A 16,869-nucleotide genomic window follows, 5' to 3' on the forward strand; every position below is an offset into this window, starting at 1 on the left:
AACATTTGGACAGCCATAGTCCGCAAAAAATGAACCTTGATCTAAATCTGATAACTTATGCAAATATTAACACAAAATGGGTAATAGAGTTACTTTTTGTAAAGTGTTAAACTATATAACTCTTAGAAAAAGCAATGTAGAAAGGAGGGCTAAGCAAAGGATTTTCAGACTTGACACCAAAATAACAATCCATAAAAGGAAATATTAATACATTGGCCTCCTCAAATAGAAAGTTTGCTCTGATACAGACCCTGTCAGAGAAAAAGACAAACCCCATGTTGTGACTGTAGGCTAGCAGGAGGGAGCCACATGGTGACGGAATAGGTCTGCATCTTGATGGTGCTGGTCGTTGTGCAAATTTACGAATGTGAAAAATTTGCTTAGAACTACACACACACATAAACACACACAAACAAGGGCATGTAAAACTGGTGAAATCTGAATAAGCTCTGTAAACTATATCAAAGTCAATTTCCTGTACTATAGTATTAGGTTGGTGCAAAGGTTATTTCAGTTTGCCATTTTAACTTTTGCGCCAACCTAATATGAATATACTATATTTATAGTTAACGCAGGATTGCAAGATGTTACCATTGTAGGGGACAGGATGAAGAGTACATGGAACCTTCCTGTCCATTTTTTATGTAACTCTTTGTGAATATATAAGTTTTTTCAAAATAAAAATTTAATCAATGGATCAATCATTATTTAAGTTTCAAAAAATGGATGCTTACCCTTCGATTTGTGAAGACAGAATAACATTCTTTCACTAGCACTGTTTTGATCATCTCGGGATCTGTGATGGTCAGCACAGGGAGTTGACCATCTTGCGTTCTGTGTGGGGACAACAGAGCTGATTAAACTTCACTAGCCTGATTCTGCAGCTGGAGCCACACCCAGGAAGCCAGACTTTGATCCTGATCATGTAACCCATGCCCCTAGTTGTACAACACACAGCAACCTTAGGTTCTAGTTCATTAGGGTGTGACACGCAGCAAGAGTCTGACACAGGAACCACCCAAGTTTTCATACGATGAAGGGTAATGTGGCCCAAACAGGGAAGAGACATTGCAAGACCAAAGAGCTCTTTAAAGACATCATGGTTAGAAATGACAGTACAGCATTTGTTAAGCTGGATGGTGCATACATGGGTGTTTCCTATGCCACTCTCCATAATGTTTTATATGTTTAAAATACTTCATTATCAATAACATTAGGTCAGTGAAAAATTGAAGGCAGGTAAATCATTAGATGCTCAAAAGAGTAAATGTTGCAAGGGGCAGTTGGTGTGGGGACCACGGACATCCAGAGCTGTGTGTTCTTTCTGCTCAGTCGTGTTGCCTGTATGGGCTGTGCCACCTCCACAGCACCCTGCAGCCAGCGCTGCAGTTTCTGAGGACTTGATGAGAGAACATGAAGAAGTACAAAGAGGCAAAGCCTTCTCTTGCTTGCTTCTAGTGAACGAACACACCACTGCACCTCTTCCACTGCTCTCACCAAAACTCTAGCCCTGACGACAGGGAACAGCTGCTGCAGTTGGCTGAGGTCACCTTATAAAATCACAGCCCATCAGCCCACCAGGGAACACAATGGTTTAAGAATATTCAGCATTTCTTCTTCAAAGTAAGCAAAATGGTATGAACCAATAAATACTTGTATATCCTTCCATTAAAAAGTCTTGGCTTAAATTTAAACAACAAAGCAGAACAAAAAGTTCCATACTTGCAGAGAAAGTTTTAAAAAGGGGAGCATAAATGGTTTCCAAATCTGTTTCTCTACTATTTCTCAACCCTTCTTTCAAAAGCATGTTAGATTCAAAGTCTAAATGAAAGAGTTTTGGCTTTTAAATGAAAGTGAATCGATATGGGAAGGAGATGATGCCATGCATTTATGAGCACATATTAGAAGGGTCAGAGACAACACATGTGATAAAAGGGCACCTAAGGAAGAAAAAAAGAAGACGGGGATAGGCAGACACTGGACAGAAGGCGATGCTGGGAGTCCCTGGGCCCCCAAAGCCTGGAGAAAAGTGGTTACAACAATGCTCCCAGCCTAGTTCAGATTGAAGACCTCGACACCTGGTGACACATGGGATCCTTGGTAGGACAAGCCTCGAAAATTTTTACAATAGCGAGTGTGAACATTATCAGAACCAAAGTGATGTCACTAATTGTTTTTTTAACCCTGACAAATAAATCCCAAGAAGTCTATGAAGAGAGGATTCTCATGCTGTGTTCCTGGAAACAAACTATTACAAAAGTCTCAACAAAAACCACAACTTTGCACAAAGTCCATTTCAACTTTACACAAAAGTATTTCTGCAAGGACACCTGCCCAGCAACTGCCTGTCCAACCTTGGTGTGGCGTCATCCTTGTTATTAATCTTTGTAGCTAACAATAATTACCTCAAAACAGTTATGAGATTCTCCTCACATTTTCCTTGGAGCATCTTTGTCTTGTTTACCTCCCTGAATTTGCACATCATTTATAATGGCAAGCAGATTCCCACTGCAATATTCTACTCCCAAATAATTACCCTCTTCTTTCAGAGAACCTCTCTCTTATTTGGGTTGGCAAGAGCTTCATCCCATGAAGCCCTGGGCAGAGACTATCCTCTTTGCAGTGGGTAACCTCATCACGGCAGCAGTTCTACCCAATGGAGGTTTCCAGAGTACTCACCTCCACATTTTCCCATACTTTTTTTTTTTTTTTTTTTTTTTTTTTTTTTTTATTTGTGCATTTGTTTTCTTTTTTTTTTTTTTTTTTTTTTTTTTTTTAATTTATTTATTATTATTATACTTTAAGTTGTAGGGTACATGTGCATAACGTGCAGGTTTGTTACATATGTATACCTGTGCCTTGTTGCTGTGCTGCACCCATCAACTCGTCATTTACATCAGGTATAACTCCCAATGCAATCCCTCCCCCCTCCCCCCTCCCCCTTCCCCCCTCCCCCCTCCCTATGATAGGCCCCGGTGTGTGATGTTCCCCTTCCTGAGTCCGAGTGATCTCATTGTTCAGTTCCCACCTATGAGTGAGAACATGCGGTGTTTGGTTTTCTGTTCTTGTGATAGTTTGCTAAGAATGATGGTTTCCAGCTGCATCCATGTCCCTACAAAGGACACAAACTCATCCTTTTTGATGGCTGCATAGTATTCCATGGTGTATATGTGCCACATTTTCTTAATCCAATCTGTCACTGATGGACATTTGGGTTGATTCCAAGTCTTTGCTATTGTGAATAGTGCCGCAATAAACATACGTGTGCATGTGTCTTTATAGCAGCATAATTTATAATCCTTTGGGTATATACCCAGTAATGGGATGGCTGGGTCATATGGTACATCTAGTTCTAGATCCTTGAGGAATCGCCATACTGTTTTCCATAATGGTTGAACTAGTTTACAATCCCACCAACAGTGTAAAAGTGTTCCTATTTCTCCACATCCTCTCCAGCACCTGTTGTTTCCTGACTTTTTAATGATCGCCATTCTAACTGGTGTGAGATGGTATCTCATTGTGGTTTTGATTTGCATTTCTCTGATGGCCAGTGATGATGAGCATTTTTTCATGTGTCTGTTGGCTGTATGAATGTCTTCTTTTGAGAAATGTCTGTTCATATCCTTTGCCCACTTTTTGATGGGGTTGTTTGTTTTTTTCTTGTAAATTTGTTTGAGTTCTTTGTAGGTTCTGGATATTAGCCCTTTGTCAGATGAGTAGATTGCAAAAATTTTCTCCCATTCTGTAGGTTGCCTGTTCACTCTGATGGTAGTTTCTTTTGCTGTGCAGAAGCTCTTTAGTTTAATGAGATCCCATTTGTCAATTTTGGCTTTTGCTGCCGTTGCTTTTGGTGTTTTAGACATGAAGTCTTTGCCCATGCCTATGTCCTGAATGGTACTACCTAGGTTTTCCTCTAGGATTTTTATGGTATTAGGTCTAACATTTAAGTCTCTAATCCATCGTGAATTAATTTTCGTATAAGGAGTAAGGAAAGGATCCAGTTTCAGCTTTCTACTTACGGCTAGCCAATTTTCCCAGCACCATTTATTAAATAGGGAATCCTTTCCCCATTTCTTGTTTCTCTCAGGTTTGTCAAAGATCAGATGGCTGTAGATGTGTGGTATTATTTCTGAGGACTCTGTTCTGTTCCATTGGTCTATATCTCTGTTTTGGTACCAGTACCATGCTGTTTTGGTTACCGTAGCTTTGTAGTATAGTTTGAAGTCAGGTAGCGTGATGCCTCCAGCTTTGTTCTTTTGACTTAGGATTGTCTTGGAGATGCGGGCTCTTTTTTGGTTCCATATGAACTTTAAAGCAGTTTTTTCCAATTCCATGAAGAAACTCGTTGGTAGCTTGATGGGGATGGCATTGAATCTATAAATAACCTTGGGCAGTATGGCCATTTTCACGATATTGATTCTTCCTATCCATGAGCATGGTATGTTCTTCCATTTGTTTGTGTCCTCTTTGATTTCACTGAGCAGTGGTTTGTAGTTCTCCTTGAAGAGGTCCTTTACATCCCTTGTAAGTTGGATTCCTAGGTATTTTATTCTCTTTGAAGCAATTGTGAATGGAAGTTCATTCCTGATTTGGCTCTCTGTTTGTCTGTTACTGGTGTATAAGAATGCTTGTGATTTTTGCACATTAATTTTGTATCCTGAGACTTTGCTGAAATTGCTTATCAGCTTAAGGAGATTTTGGGCTGAGACAATGGGGTTTTCTAAATATACAATCATGTCATCTGCAAACAGGGACAATTTGACTTCTTCTTTTCCTAACTGAATACCCTTGATTTCTTTCTCTTGCCTAATTGCCCTAGCCAGAACTTCCAACACTATGTTGAATAGGAGTGGTGAGAGAGGGCATCCCTGTCTTGTGCCAGTTTTCAAAGGGAATTTTTCCAGTTTTTGCCCATTCAGTATGATATTGGCTGTGGGTTTGTCATAGATAGCTCTTATTATTTTGAGGTACGTTCCATCAATACCGAATTTAGTGAGCGTTTTTAGCATGAAGGGCTGTTGAATTTTGTCAAAAGCCTTTTCTGCATCAATTGAGATAATCATGTGGTTCTTGTCTTTGGTTCTGTTTATATGCTGGATTATGTTTATTGATTTGCGAATGTTGAACCAGCCTTGCATCCCAGGGATGAAGCCCACTTGATCATGGTGGATAAGCTTTTTGATGTGTTGCTGAACCCGGTTTGCCAGTATTTTATTGAGGATTTTTGCATCGATGTTCATCAGGGATATTGGTCTAAAATTCTCTTTTTTTGTTGTGTCTCTGCCAGGCTTTGGTATCAGAATGATGTTGGCCTCATAAAATGAGTTAGGGAGGATTCCCTCTTTTTCTATTGATTGGAATAGTTTCAGAAGGAATGGTACCAACTCCTCCTTGTACCTCTGGTAGAATTCAGCTGTGAATCCATCTGGTCCTGGACTTTTTTTGGTTGGTAGGCTATTAATTATTGCCTCAATTTCAGAGCCTACTATTGGTCTATTCAGGGATTCAACTTCTTCCTGGTTTAGTCTTGGAAGAGTGTAAGTGTCCAGGAAATTATCCATTTCTTCTAGATTTTCCAGTTTATTTGCGTAGAGGTGTTTATAGTATTCTCTGATGGTAGTTTGTATTTCTGTGGGGTCGGTGGTGATATCCCCTTTATCATTTTTAATTGCGTAGATTTGATTCTTCTCTCTTTTCTTCTTTATTAGTCTGGCTAGTGGTCTGTCAATTTTGTTGATCTTTTCAAAAAACCAACTCCTAGATTCATTGATTTTTTGGAGAGTTTTTTGTGTCTCTATCTCCTTCAGTTCTGCTCTGATCTTAGTTATTTCTTGCCTTCTGCTAGCTTTCGAATGTGTTTGCTCTTGTTTCTCTAGCTCTTTTAATTGTGATGTTAGAGTGTCAATTTTAGATCTTTCCTGCTTTCTCTTGTGGGCATTTAGTGCTATAAATTTCCCTCTACACACTGCTTTAAATGTGTCCCAGAGATTCTGGTATGTTGTATCTTTGTTCTCATTGGTTTCAAAGAACATCTTTATTTCTGCCTTCATTTCGTTATGTACCCAGTAGTCATTCAGGAGCAGGTTGTTCAGTTTCCATGTAGTTGAGCGGTTTTGATTGAGTTTCTTAGTCCTGAGTTCTAGTTTGATTGCACTGTGGTCTGAGAGACAGTTTGTTATAATTTCTGTTCTTGTACATTTGCTGAGGAGTGCTTTACTTCCAATTACGTGGTCAATTTTGGAGTAAGTACGATGTGGTGCTGAGAAGAATGTATATTCTGTTGATTTGGGGTGGAGAGTTCTGTAGATGTCTATTAGGTCTGCTTGCTGCAGAGATGAGTTCAATTCCTGGATATCCTTGTTAACTTTCTGTCTCGTTGATCTGTCTAATGTTGACAGTGGAGTGTTGAAGTCTCCCATTATTATTGTATGGGAGTCTAAGTCTCTTTGTAAGTCTCTAAGGACTTGCTTTATGAATCTGGGTGCTCCTGTATTGGGTGCATATATATTTAGGATAGTTAGCTCTTCCTGTTGAATTGATCCCTTTACCATTATGTAATGGCCTTCTTTGTCTCTTTTGATCTTTGATGGTTTAAAGTCTGTTTTATCAGAGACTAGTATAGCAACCCCCGCTTTTTTTTGTTCTCCATTTGCTTGGTAAATCTTCCTCCATCCCTTTATTTTGAGCCTATGTATGTCTCTGCGTGTGAGATGGGTCTCCTGAATACAGCAGACTGATGGGTCTTGACTCTTTATCCAGTTTGCCAGTCTGTGTCTTTTAATTGGAGCATTTAGTCCATTTACATTTAAGGTTAAGATTGTTATGTGTGAACTTGATCCTGCCATTATGATATTAACTGGTTATTTTGGTCGTTAGTTGATGCAGTTTCTTCCTAGCCTCGATGGTCTTTACATTTTGGCATGTTTTTGCAATGGCTGGTACCGGTTGTTCCTTTCCATGTTGAGTGCTTCCTTCAGGGTCTCTTGTAAGGCAGGCCTAGTGGTGACAAAATCTCTAAGCATTTGCTTATCTGTAAAGGATTTTATTTCTCCTTCACTTATGAAACTTAGTTTGGCTGGATATGAAATTCTGGGTTTAAAATTCTTTTCTTTAAGAATGTTGAATATTGGCCCCCACTCTCTTCTGGCTTGGAGAGTTTCTGCCGAGAGATCTGCTGTTAGTCTGATGGGCTTCCCTTTGTGGGTAACCCGACCTTTCTCTCTGGCTGCCCTTAAGATTTTTTCCTTCATTTCAACTTTGGTGAATCTGGCAATTATGTGTCTTGGAGTTGCTCTTCTCGAGGAGTATCTTTGTGGCGTTCTCTGTATTTCCTGGATTTGAATGTTGGCCTGCCCTACTAGGTTGGGGAAGTTCTCCTGGATGATATCCTGAAGAGTGTTTTCCAACTTGGTTCCATTTTCCCCCTCACTTTCAGGCACCCCAATCAGACGTAGATTTGGTCTTTTTACATAATCCCATACTTCTTGCAGGCTTTGTTCATTTCTTTTTCTTCTTTTTTCTTTTGGTTTGTCTTCTCGCTTCATTTCATTCATTTGATCCTCAATCGCTGATACTCTTTCTTCCAGTTGATCGAGTCGGTTACTGAAGCTTGTGCATTTGTCACGTATTTCTCGTGTCATGGTTTTCATCTCTTTCATTTCGTTTAGGACCTTCTCTGCATTAATTACTCTAGCCATCAATTCTTCCACTTTTTTTTCAAGATTTTTAGTTTCTTTGCGCTGGGTACGTAATTCCTCCTTTAGCTCTGAGAAATTTGATGGACTGAAGCCTTCTTCTCTCATCTCGTCAAAGTCATTCTCCGTCCAGCTTTGATCCGTTGCTGGCGATGAGCTGCGCTCCTTTGCCGGGGGAGATGCGCTCTTATTTTTTGAATTTCCAGCTTTTCTGCCCTGCTTTTTCCCCATCTTTGTGGTTTTATCTGCCTCTGGTCTTTGATGATGGTGATGTACTGATGGGGTTTTGGTGTAGGTGTCCTTCCTGTTTGATAGTTTTCCTTCTAACAGTCAGGACCCTCAGCTGTAGGTCTGTTGGAGATTGCTTGAGGTCCACTCCAGACTCTGTTTGCCTGGGTATCAGCAGCAGAGGCTGCAGAAGATAGAATATTTCTGAACAGCGAGTGTACCTGTCTGATTCTTGCTTTGGAAGCTTCCTCTCAGGGGTGTACTCCACCCTGTGAGGTGTGGGGTATCAGACTGCCCCTAGTGGGGGATGTCTCCCAGTTAGGCTGCTCAGGTGTCAGGGACCCACTTGAGCAGGGAGTCTGTCCCTTCTCAGATCTCAACCTCCGTGTTGGGAGATCCACTGCTCTCTTCAAAGCTGTCAGACAGAGTCGTTTGCGTCTGCAGAGTTTTCTGCTGCTTTTGTTGTTGTATAGTTGTGCCCTGTCCCCAGAGGTGGAGTCTACAGAGACAGGCAGGTTTCCTTGAGCTGCTGTGAGCTCCACCCAGTTCGAGCTTCCCAGCGGCTATGTTTACCTACTTAAGCCGCGGCAATGGCGGGCGCCCCTCCCCCAGCCTCGCTGCTGCCTTGCCGGTAGATCACAGACTGCTGTGCTAGCAATGAGGGAGGCTCCGTGGGTGTGGGACCCTCCCGGCCAGGCGTGGGATATGATCTCCTGGTGTGCCTGTTTGCTTAAAGCGCAGTATTGGGGTGGGAGTTACCCGATTTTCCAGGTGTTGTGTGTCTCAGTTCCCCTGGCTAGGAAAAGGGATTCCCTTCCCCCTTGCGCTTCCCAGGTGAGGCAATGCCTCGCCCTGCTTCAGCTCTCGCTGGTCGGGCTGCAGCAGCTGACCAGCACCGATCGTCCGGCACTCCCCAGTGAGATGAACCCAGTACCTCAGTTGAAAATGCAGAAATCACCGGTCTTCTGTGTCGCTCGCGCTGGGAGTTGGAGACTGGAGCTGTTCCTATTCGGCCATCTTGCTCCGCCCCCCCCTGTGCATTTTTCTTTCCCATACTTTTTATAACATTCTGTGTCAAATTTCCAGAGACCCTGGGAGAAGAAACAAAATACAATTTGATTATTATTTTAAATAGAATGAACCCTACCTCTAACTGGGGCTGAAAACAGTTGCATCCAGTGAAATCAGGCCTCAGGCCTGCTATCTTTCACTGGCAGTTGGAGGAAGCTTATTCAGAGATGTCTTAAGGGAAAGGCAAGAAAACAGAGGATATATTTGAAGTGGGGAATTTAAAGTCACTCTTGAATTTTCTCCAAGTACTGAAGGACTCACCCTTATCTATGACTAGTAATTCCTTGTCTTTCTGATGTATTTTTGCTTTTTCTTTTATTCTCTCGAAAGTCTCCTAACTCCCTGAATGATCACCTGCAAGGGCAGGGGTGAAACTGAGGCTGAAGAAAAGTGAGTGTCTGCAGGGAATGCATAATTTTTTTATCTCCTCCATCAGTATCCTTTTCATTTATCTCATGTGCTCTCTCCAGAATTCTAGCAGACTTAGAAAGTTAAAGAAACCAGGGGCCTCTTTTAGTCTTGCAGATTTAGATAAGTCTAAGGCATGTTGTTGAGTGAGAAAATGAGTGGTGAGTGAGTGAATGAGAAAGTAGACTTCCTTTCCGGTTTTCTAGCTTAACACAGAAAAGATGGAGAAGTGCCACCTCTGCAGATCACACCCAATTACAATGCGTGCTTTGAGCTTTCACTTCTGAAACGTAAAAACAAACCTTCCTGTTGCTAAGATTCAGCTATGATGTTTTAACTGTGCAAAAGAAGGTCCCAGAAATGTCTATCTACTGTAAGAGTTGATCTGGGAAAGATGAAGAAGAAATTACTGCTTTTATTGAGAGTAAAATGGTATAGAATTCTCAGACAGTAATCAGACAACAGAGGCCTCAGTTGTGAGTGTTAGAATCTGAGAAACAAGCTTCAGGTATACAGGATAGGAAATCTGGGCTGGAGAGCAGCTTGCTGGTGCTGGCCTTCTGGGCATGAGCTCGTGACTTTCCCTCCAGGGGCCAGACGTTGGGCAAAGCATCAGACCAGGGTAGCTACAAAGGCTCGGCCACAGTTTACAGTCCATGTGGCATGTATGACATTCTGTTCAGTAAAATTAAATACTTAATAATTTTGTCAGCTATTTCCTTTCTAATGATTTTGCATAAGTGTTCGCACCTTTGTGTAAAAAACAAACAAACAACAACAAAAAACACCAAATTCATTTTCTACTTAAATATCTGAGGTTGATGGACAACCACCATCTCATCTCAGTTACATCCACTCCCTGCTCAGACTCACCCATAGGGTGCAGCCTTTGAAGGAAAAGAAGCAAAGCAGAACCCTCTTGTTCTTTCTCTCAAATCTGCAAAAGATGTTATAACAGCTGGGATAGAGCCATGGAAATATGCTCAGAGAGTTTAACAGTTCTTGAGAGAATTCAAATAGGTGCAAATTACCTGATGGGGAGAATATTTAGGTTGCCTAATAAACTAAAGTTTCAAAGTTGTTCAGGAGGAAGGGGAAAAAAAGACTGCTCATGAGCTCTTGCTACAAAGAGCCAAGTTTGAATCTGGTACACACAGCTAATGAGCCACTACCAGGGCCCCCCTTCCTGCTTTTCTCTTAATGCTAACTAAGTATGACTATACCTTCCTGGGAACCTGCAAGGAGCAAAAAGAAAATTCTCTTTATGGTGCCACAAAGTCTGCACATCAAGTCCTGAACATCAAGTGCTGAACTCCCTGACATCTGGGCTATTCAACTGAGGCAAACCTGAAGCTCCTGAGAGTTAGCAAGAAAGCCCTGGGGTAAACCTGGCTGTGAGCCTACACATCTTTTCTTTTCTTTTCTTTTTTCTTTTCTTTTCTTTTCTTTCCTTTTTTCCTTCCCTCCCTCCCTCCCTCCCTCCCTTCTTCCCCCCCTCCCTCCCTCCCTCCCTCCCTCCCTCCCTGCTTCCTTCCTTCCCTCCTTCCTTCCTTCGTCTTGCTCTGTTGACCAAGCTGGAGTGCAGTGGTGCAATCACAACTCAATACAGCCTTGACTTCCTGGGTTCATGCAATCCTCCCACCTCAGCATTCAGAGCAGCTGGGACTACAGGCATGGGCTACCATATCATGCACCAGTAATTTTTTCTTTCTAGAGACGGAGGTCTCACTGTGTTGCCCAGGCTGGTCTCAAACTCCTGGGCTCAAGCAAGTTGCCAGCCTTGGACTCACAAAGGCTGAGATTACAGGCATGATCCACTGCACCCAGTCCCACCATTTCTGAAAATGTGAAACTTCAGAACTCCCTCCCAAGGAGGAGCATTTTTACTGATGGAACTAAGCTGATGTTTGCAACCATGAGAAGCAAAAGAGGAAGTTCAAACAACTCACCTGACGATAGGACAAAATATTTCCCAAAAAAGGCAGAGGTGTGGGCCCTGGAATTCCTTGTCTCTTAAAAAGTCCATATGAACGGGTCCCGTATCTATGAAGTGAAACAGACATCAGGTCACAAGGTTTGCGACTTTATAGATCGGAGGGCTGCTGAGTTACCGACTCAGGAGCTGGAATGGTTACGAGAGGGAGGTAATATGTACACGATAAATAATAACAGCAACTCCAATGGCAGTAATTGGATTCACTCATCAGGTCCTTTCCTGACTCTACTCTGAGACCCCTAAAAGTCCCATAGCTGAAAGCAGCTGAAGTCTTCATAGTCCCAGTCCTGGAGTGAATACTTGAGAAATGTTCTCAAATGCTCCTGAGAGATTCAGGCAGGAATTCTTCCAGGACACTTCATTCCCTTATATCTATTTAGTAAGTGGACTCTTCCCTGATTTGGGGATTCTCATCCTAGGTAGAAAGGGTGAGACTTTTTTTGTCTTCTGCATTGATGATGAGATTTTGCATCGCTGTATCCACTCAATCACAGAAGGTCACCGAGAGCCTATGCTGACACTGCCCTTACAATTTGCTCAGAAACTTTTATGCTTTTTCTTCCCTCTCATCTCTGACCCTGTTTTAGGATCTAGCCCTTAAACCTTCATTCACAGAGAGGCCTTGGAGGAGTCATGGAGTCCTTATTTCTACAGATTGACAACTGTGTTCATGGCATCTATTGGCCTTATAGAAATGTGGGCAGCTTTCAGCTACACCTCAGTCTCTGATTTGAGCTATTGAGGAGGATGGTTGATCCATATGTCCTTGAACGATGGTGTGCAGAAGAACCAGCAACTAATACTTCTCAGGTAATACTCGCGTGAGAAGCACTGTGCCAGGCACACTCATCTTTTTCAAGGTAGTCAATCGAAAGCAGTCAGTTCACTACCTCTGTACATGAAGTATCTCTGAGGAAAAACTCATTAAGCCTGGTGTTCACTATGGCAGGCCTGCCTGCAACTCATCTTTCGTGAGTCATGCAAACTCCTCCAACTGATGGTTCTGAATCCTTTCTGGTCTTCCCCCTCTAGTGTGACTGAGGGATGGAAAACTGGAGGAAGAAGAGAGGCTGAAGGAAGAGGTTGCCAGACACTGATTCAGCTGTGAAGCTGTTAGCCTCACAAGGTTGACTCCAGAGAGGCAAACTACACAAATGTAGTTGAAAAAGATGCCGTGCATAAAAGAATCCACATGCCTCATATGTACCTTCAGCTAAAAGACAGGGAGGGACCTTCCAAAGTCCAGGTACTTTCCTGTTGATAGCAAAAGATGCAGTATGGCATGTAAGAGAAGTAATGATAAAACATCCCAGAGAGTTGTATTAAGACCTTGCTTACTCCTCTTTAGAGGTTAGCCTTCAAGGCAGTATAGGTGCCAAACATTTTGTAACCATCCAGTGACTTATAAAATGTGATAAAAGAAAACTAAGAAATTTCATGAAGGGCAGGGTTTGGAGGACTCAGCAGAGGCGGCATGGGCAGGCCCAGTCATACATTTGGTTCCCTGCCCTAGAACAGTTAGTGGAAGTGCTTGCACCACCTGCCAAAACCAGGGTGGCCTTGGGTATTCCCACTTCAGTTCCCTCCTTTGTTGTCACAGCCATGTCAAATCAATGACACTAATCTCTGCTCCTGAACCTTAAACATGTTACCTGACCTCTCAGGTGAGGACAAGCTATTGAGTTAATGTGTCAGCAGCACTGGCGCCCAAGGAAAGATCTTGGTGAGTATATAGACTTACATGATACCATGTCAAGGCAGACGCTGGGCTGGGCGAACTCTTGTTTCTTTTCAGCTCCCCTCTGTTTGGTAGAGTAATGCTGCTTTTGGTTCCAATGAAGAGGCTAACAGAAAAGCCAGTCATCTAGTGCATGTAATTGTGTTGGCCTAAGGAAGGCATGGTCTACACTGCAGTATCTGACTCCTGGGCTGCACCAGCATCGTCTAAGGCTAAGGTATTGTCTGCCCGGCTGCCCAAATCTGTAGTGACAGCCCCACAACATGGCAGACCACACACAGAGTGACACAGATGGTGCCCCTGTGTCCAGGCTTGAAGCAGATGAGATGCCAACCGGTTTGCCCTTTGAGTGACGTCCACTGTGGGGCCAGGACCCATGACTACCTCTTTGCAGTTCTACCCTGAGAGCTGAGGAATATTTTCACTTCATACTGATCCTACCTGGATGCCTTTGCTATCGTCACTGGCTCACAGTCTTGCTTACTCCCCTGCCCTGAGAGTTTAAGCTAATCTGCTAGGCAGGTATTTTCGAATAGGAGGTATTAAAATAAATGGCCGGGCAGGTATATTTAAAAAGACATCTGTGCAGTCTTGTCTTAGAGGTATACATTCGAGCATTAGACTAATATTTCTGACATTTAGGAAAGGTGACATTATTTTACACACATTTATTGTCACAAAATACTGAACTAACAGCCCTCTTTTTATCATCCAGAAGGAACATGCTGGAAATAGTCTATCTCCAAAAAATTCTGGTTTAAATAGGAATGAATTTGAATCATATCAATTCATTTAAAAATGTTAGACAATGGAAACCATGTTCCCACAACTCACTGAATTCCTAAGCTTTCTGTGAAAGAATTAAAATGAGGTTTATATTTTCTATTTTCATGTCATTGTGGTTCCCTACTCTTAGTAAAAGTCAAATTGAGGTAGAAGTCAAATGTGATAGATTGAACCTCCACTACCCACAGTGGAAAGTAACTCTTCTCTCCACCTGCTCTAGGATGCCAGGAATCCCACCAGTGAGAGGGTTCATCCTCCTGTACTGTAACATAAAGGTGAAAACATGTACAATCCAAATTGGCTTTCATGGCTCCTGCCTTTTCAGGCTGCTAGCAGATTCCCATTAGGTGAGAAACAAAGCTCTATATTAATCCTAGCCTCCCAGAAACCAGAGGAAAAAGATTAAAGCAAAGAATAAATCTTCAGAACTTCCTCCAAGTCTCCTTTGCCCTAGAGATTAATCATTGCAAGATAAATAGTTCTGTGTATGACAGGGTGGAGGAGTGACTCATAGGACGGAGGGGATTTTCAGGGGCATGGCACAGGAAAGAGGGAAGAGCCAAGGGACAGCTTCCCCTGAAGTACTGGTGTTCTCTGGTGCATTATGTAAATGATGTCCTGGGGTGGAAGGCAGGGGAGCAGGAACCACCGGGTTCACAGGGGACAATACCTCTACACATCCCTTCCAGCAGACACAGAACCCAGAAAACAAAGATAAAGCGACAAAAACGCAAGCCACTCCCTCCTGCTCCCAGAAGCCCCAGAGCCTGGGAAGGGGATGAGGATCACGCTGCCCATCGTGATCAGTAGTTTGTAATCTGCCTCTGCCATGTTTTCATTGATTAGTCTTCGTGAAATCTAAGGTAATACGATCATTCCCACTAGCAAATGCTGTCCCTAAACCCTCCTAGTCACCAAAATTAGAGGGTGGATGGGAGAAATGCTTACTTATTCATTCATAGATCTGCATAAGATCAATAATAACCTCTCTATGTTTGTAGCGTCCAACAATTGTACTACTTCTCCTTGAACATCTCTTTTGATCTTCTAAGCAGATAAGGGAAAAGGGGCCCGATTAGCACCCCAAGTCCAAGGAAACAGAGGAGAGGAGCCTGGACAGTTACTCACAGATAGAGGAGCACCAGGCTGACAGCCAGGAGAAGCCAGGTTTCCATGGCCAAATTTGGGATGAGGTCCATCGCCACTTTCCTTCTTCAACTGTCTCCTCTGAGTCTTCCTTTTAGCTGCGTGCTGCTGTTTGCTGGACTGTGTTCCTGGGGCTTCCCTGCCCTGCACAGCAGCCTGCAGCCAAGCTGCTGAAATGTTTATGTGCTGGAGAAGGAGGCGGGGCTGCAGCTGCAGCCAATAGCAAAGAATCACACACACCCCTTTGCTGACCTCCTTTGAGTTCATGTTCTATGAGGAATCATAAAAACCTTAATCAGTGTTAGTGGGGAGTCCAAGGGTTCTGGGTTCTTATCAGAAACTCAAAGCAGAGCCATTGGCATGAAATCTGTTAACTCTCCTTTCACCTGCCCTTGTCTCCATGGCCGCCCTCATTCCAGAATAATTGAAATCCATCCTCACAAGCCATACCTACAGATCTTTACCCATGCAATTCCCTCTGCCTGGAGTGTACCTGTGCCCTCTAGATGACTCCTACATGTCCTTCCATGTCCAGCCAGACAGACCCCTTCTGTTAAAATCTTTCCTTACCAACCTCCTCACCCATTTCCTCCTCTGGGTGCCTCCTATCCCCCTCACACAGTCCCATTGTCCTCTTTCCTCTCTGCCACCATTGTGGGTTTCTGTGCATGTTTCCCTCAGCAGAGGTGAGCTCCTCAAGGGCACAGTCTGGTATTATTTACTGTCGTGACCCTGGTCCCTAGCAGGGTACTGTACATACGGTGGGTAACCAGGAATGTTGGTGGAGTTGACTTGGGTGAGATTGCTGGGCCCCCGTGTGTCATCCTCTCTGACTCTGTAGTGATAGCAATAGACTAATGGTTACTTGGGACTCAAATGCAGCCAGTACTGTGTCCCAACCCACAACATTGGTCTTGTTCTGCAAAGGAAAATAATAGAAGGCATGTTCTGCCACTTAATTCCTCATAAGGTAACATAACACGAAGAGACTTACCTGTTGAGAGTTGTACTGAATGTGTCAAGGAAGCTACTGTGTATCAGAAGAACCCCCAACCACCTTGTGCCTCTCATCTGTTCATTCCTGTATTAAAGCATTCATCACGTATTTTAAAAACTGTGCTCCCAGTACTTAGGGTACAAAATTGACTAAGGCCCAGACATTAGCTCAATTGTTTTGATTTGTAGATTCCACAAGTAAGTGAGAACATACAATGTCTGTGTTTCTGTGCCTGGCTTATTTCACTTAACATGATGACCTCCAGTTCCATCCATATTTTTACAGATAACAGGATCTCATACTTTTTTCATGGCTGAATTGTACTCCATTGTGTATAATTGGAGTACTTTCTTTATCCATTCATCTGTCGATGGACACTTAGGTTGCTTCCAAATCTTGGCATTTGTGAATAGTGGCTATTGTGTACATGGGAGTGATGATATCTCTTCAATATACGGATTTCCTTTCTTCCAGGTATATACCCAGCATGGGGATTTCTGGATCTTATGGTAGCTCTATTTTAATGTTTTGAGGAACCTCCAAACTGTTCTCTATAGTGGTTGTACTAATTTACACCAACAGTGTACCAAGGGTTCCCTTTTCTCCACATTCTTGCTGGCATTTGTTGCTGCCTGTCTTTTGGATAAAATTATTGTAGATCTTTCCTTATTTTGGATTTTAAAGTTTGATTTCTCTCTCTTTTGGCCCAGTTATGCTTGGGATCAAACAGTTTTGGTAACACAAAAAACCAGCTCTTGCGCCAGTTTGACAATAAAACTGTTTTCTAAGTTAAACAAACAAACAA

The 16,869-nt window shown here is 42.7% G+C and overlaps 2 protein-coding genes across 20 annotated transcripts in view; one reads left to right on the top strand and one right to left on the bottom strand.

Annotated features, from left to right (window-relative positions):
* Window positions 1-16,869, top strand: part of ZSCAN25 (zinc finger and SCAN domain containing 25) — a 119,914-nt gene that overhangs the window by 53,986 nt on the left and 49,059 nt on the right. The gene's annotated exons all lie outside the window — the stretch shown is intronic.
* Window positions 1-16,869, bottom strand: part of CYP3A5 (cytochrome P450, family 3, subfamily A, polypeptide 5) — a 51,298-nt gene that overhangs the window by 17,612 nt on the left and 16,817 nt on the right. Inside the window, exons 1-6 of one of the 10 annotated variants that reach the window (XM_077994515.1) lie at window positions 15,050-15,279; window positions 11,351-11,444; window positions 8,979-9,013; window position 8,607; window positions 2,680-2,696; window positions 735-834 (exon numbers count right to left, since the gene is read on the bottom strand). In XM_077994515.1, the coding sequence (XP_077850641.1) occupies window positions 735-834; window positions 2,680-2,696; window position 8,607; window positions 8,979-9,013; window positions 11,351-11,444; window positions 15,050-15,120 (318 nt within the window). In that variant the 5' untranslated portion in view covers window positions 15,121-15,279. Of the gene's footprint in view, window positions 1-734; window positions 868-2,010; window positions 2,018-2,679; window positions 2,697-8,606; window positions 8,608-8,949; window positions 9,014-11,350; window positions 11,445-15,049; window positions 15,280-16,869 lie in introns of those variants that run through there. The other 9 variants (XM_077994514.1, NM_001040219.1, XM_077994516.1 and 6 more) reach the window with 9 other exon arrangements.

This window comes from Macaca mulatta, chromosome 3 (genome assembly GCF_049350105.2).
Source record: "Macaca mulatta isolate MMU2019108-1 chromosome 3, T2T-MMU8v2.0, whole genome shotgun sequence".
Lineage (NCBI taxonomy): Eukaryota > Metazoa > Chordata > Mammalia > Primates > Cercopithecidae > Macaca > Macaca mulatta.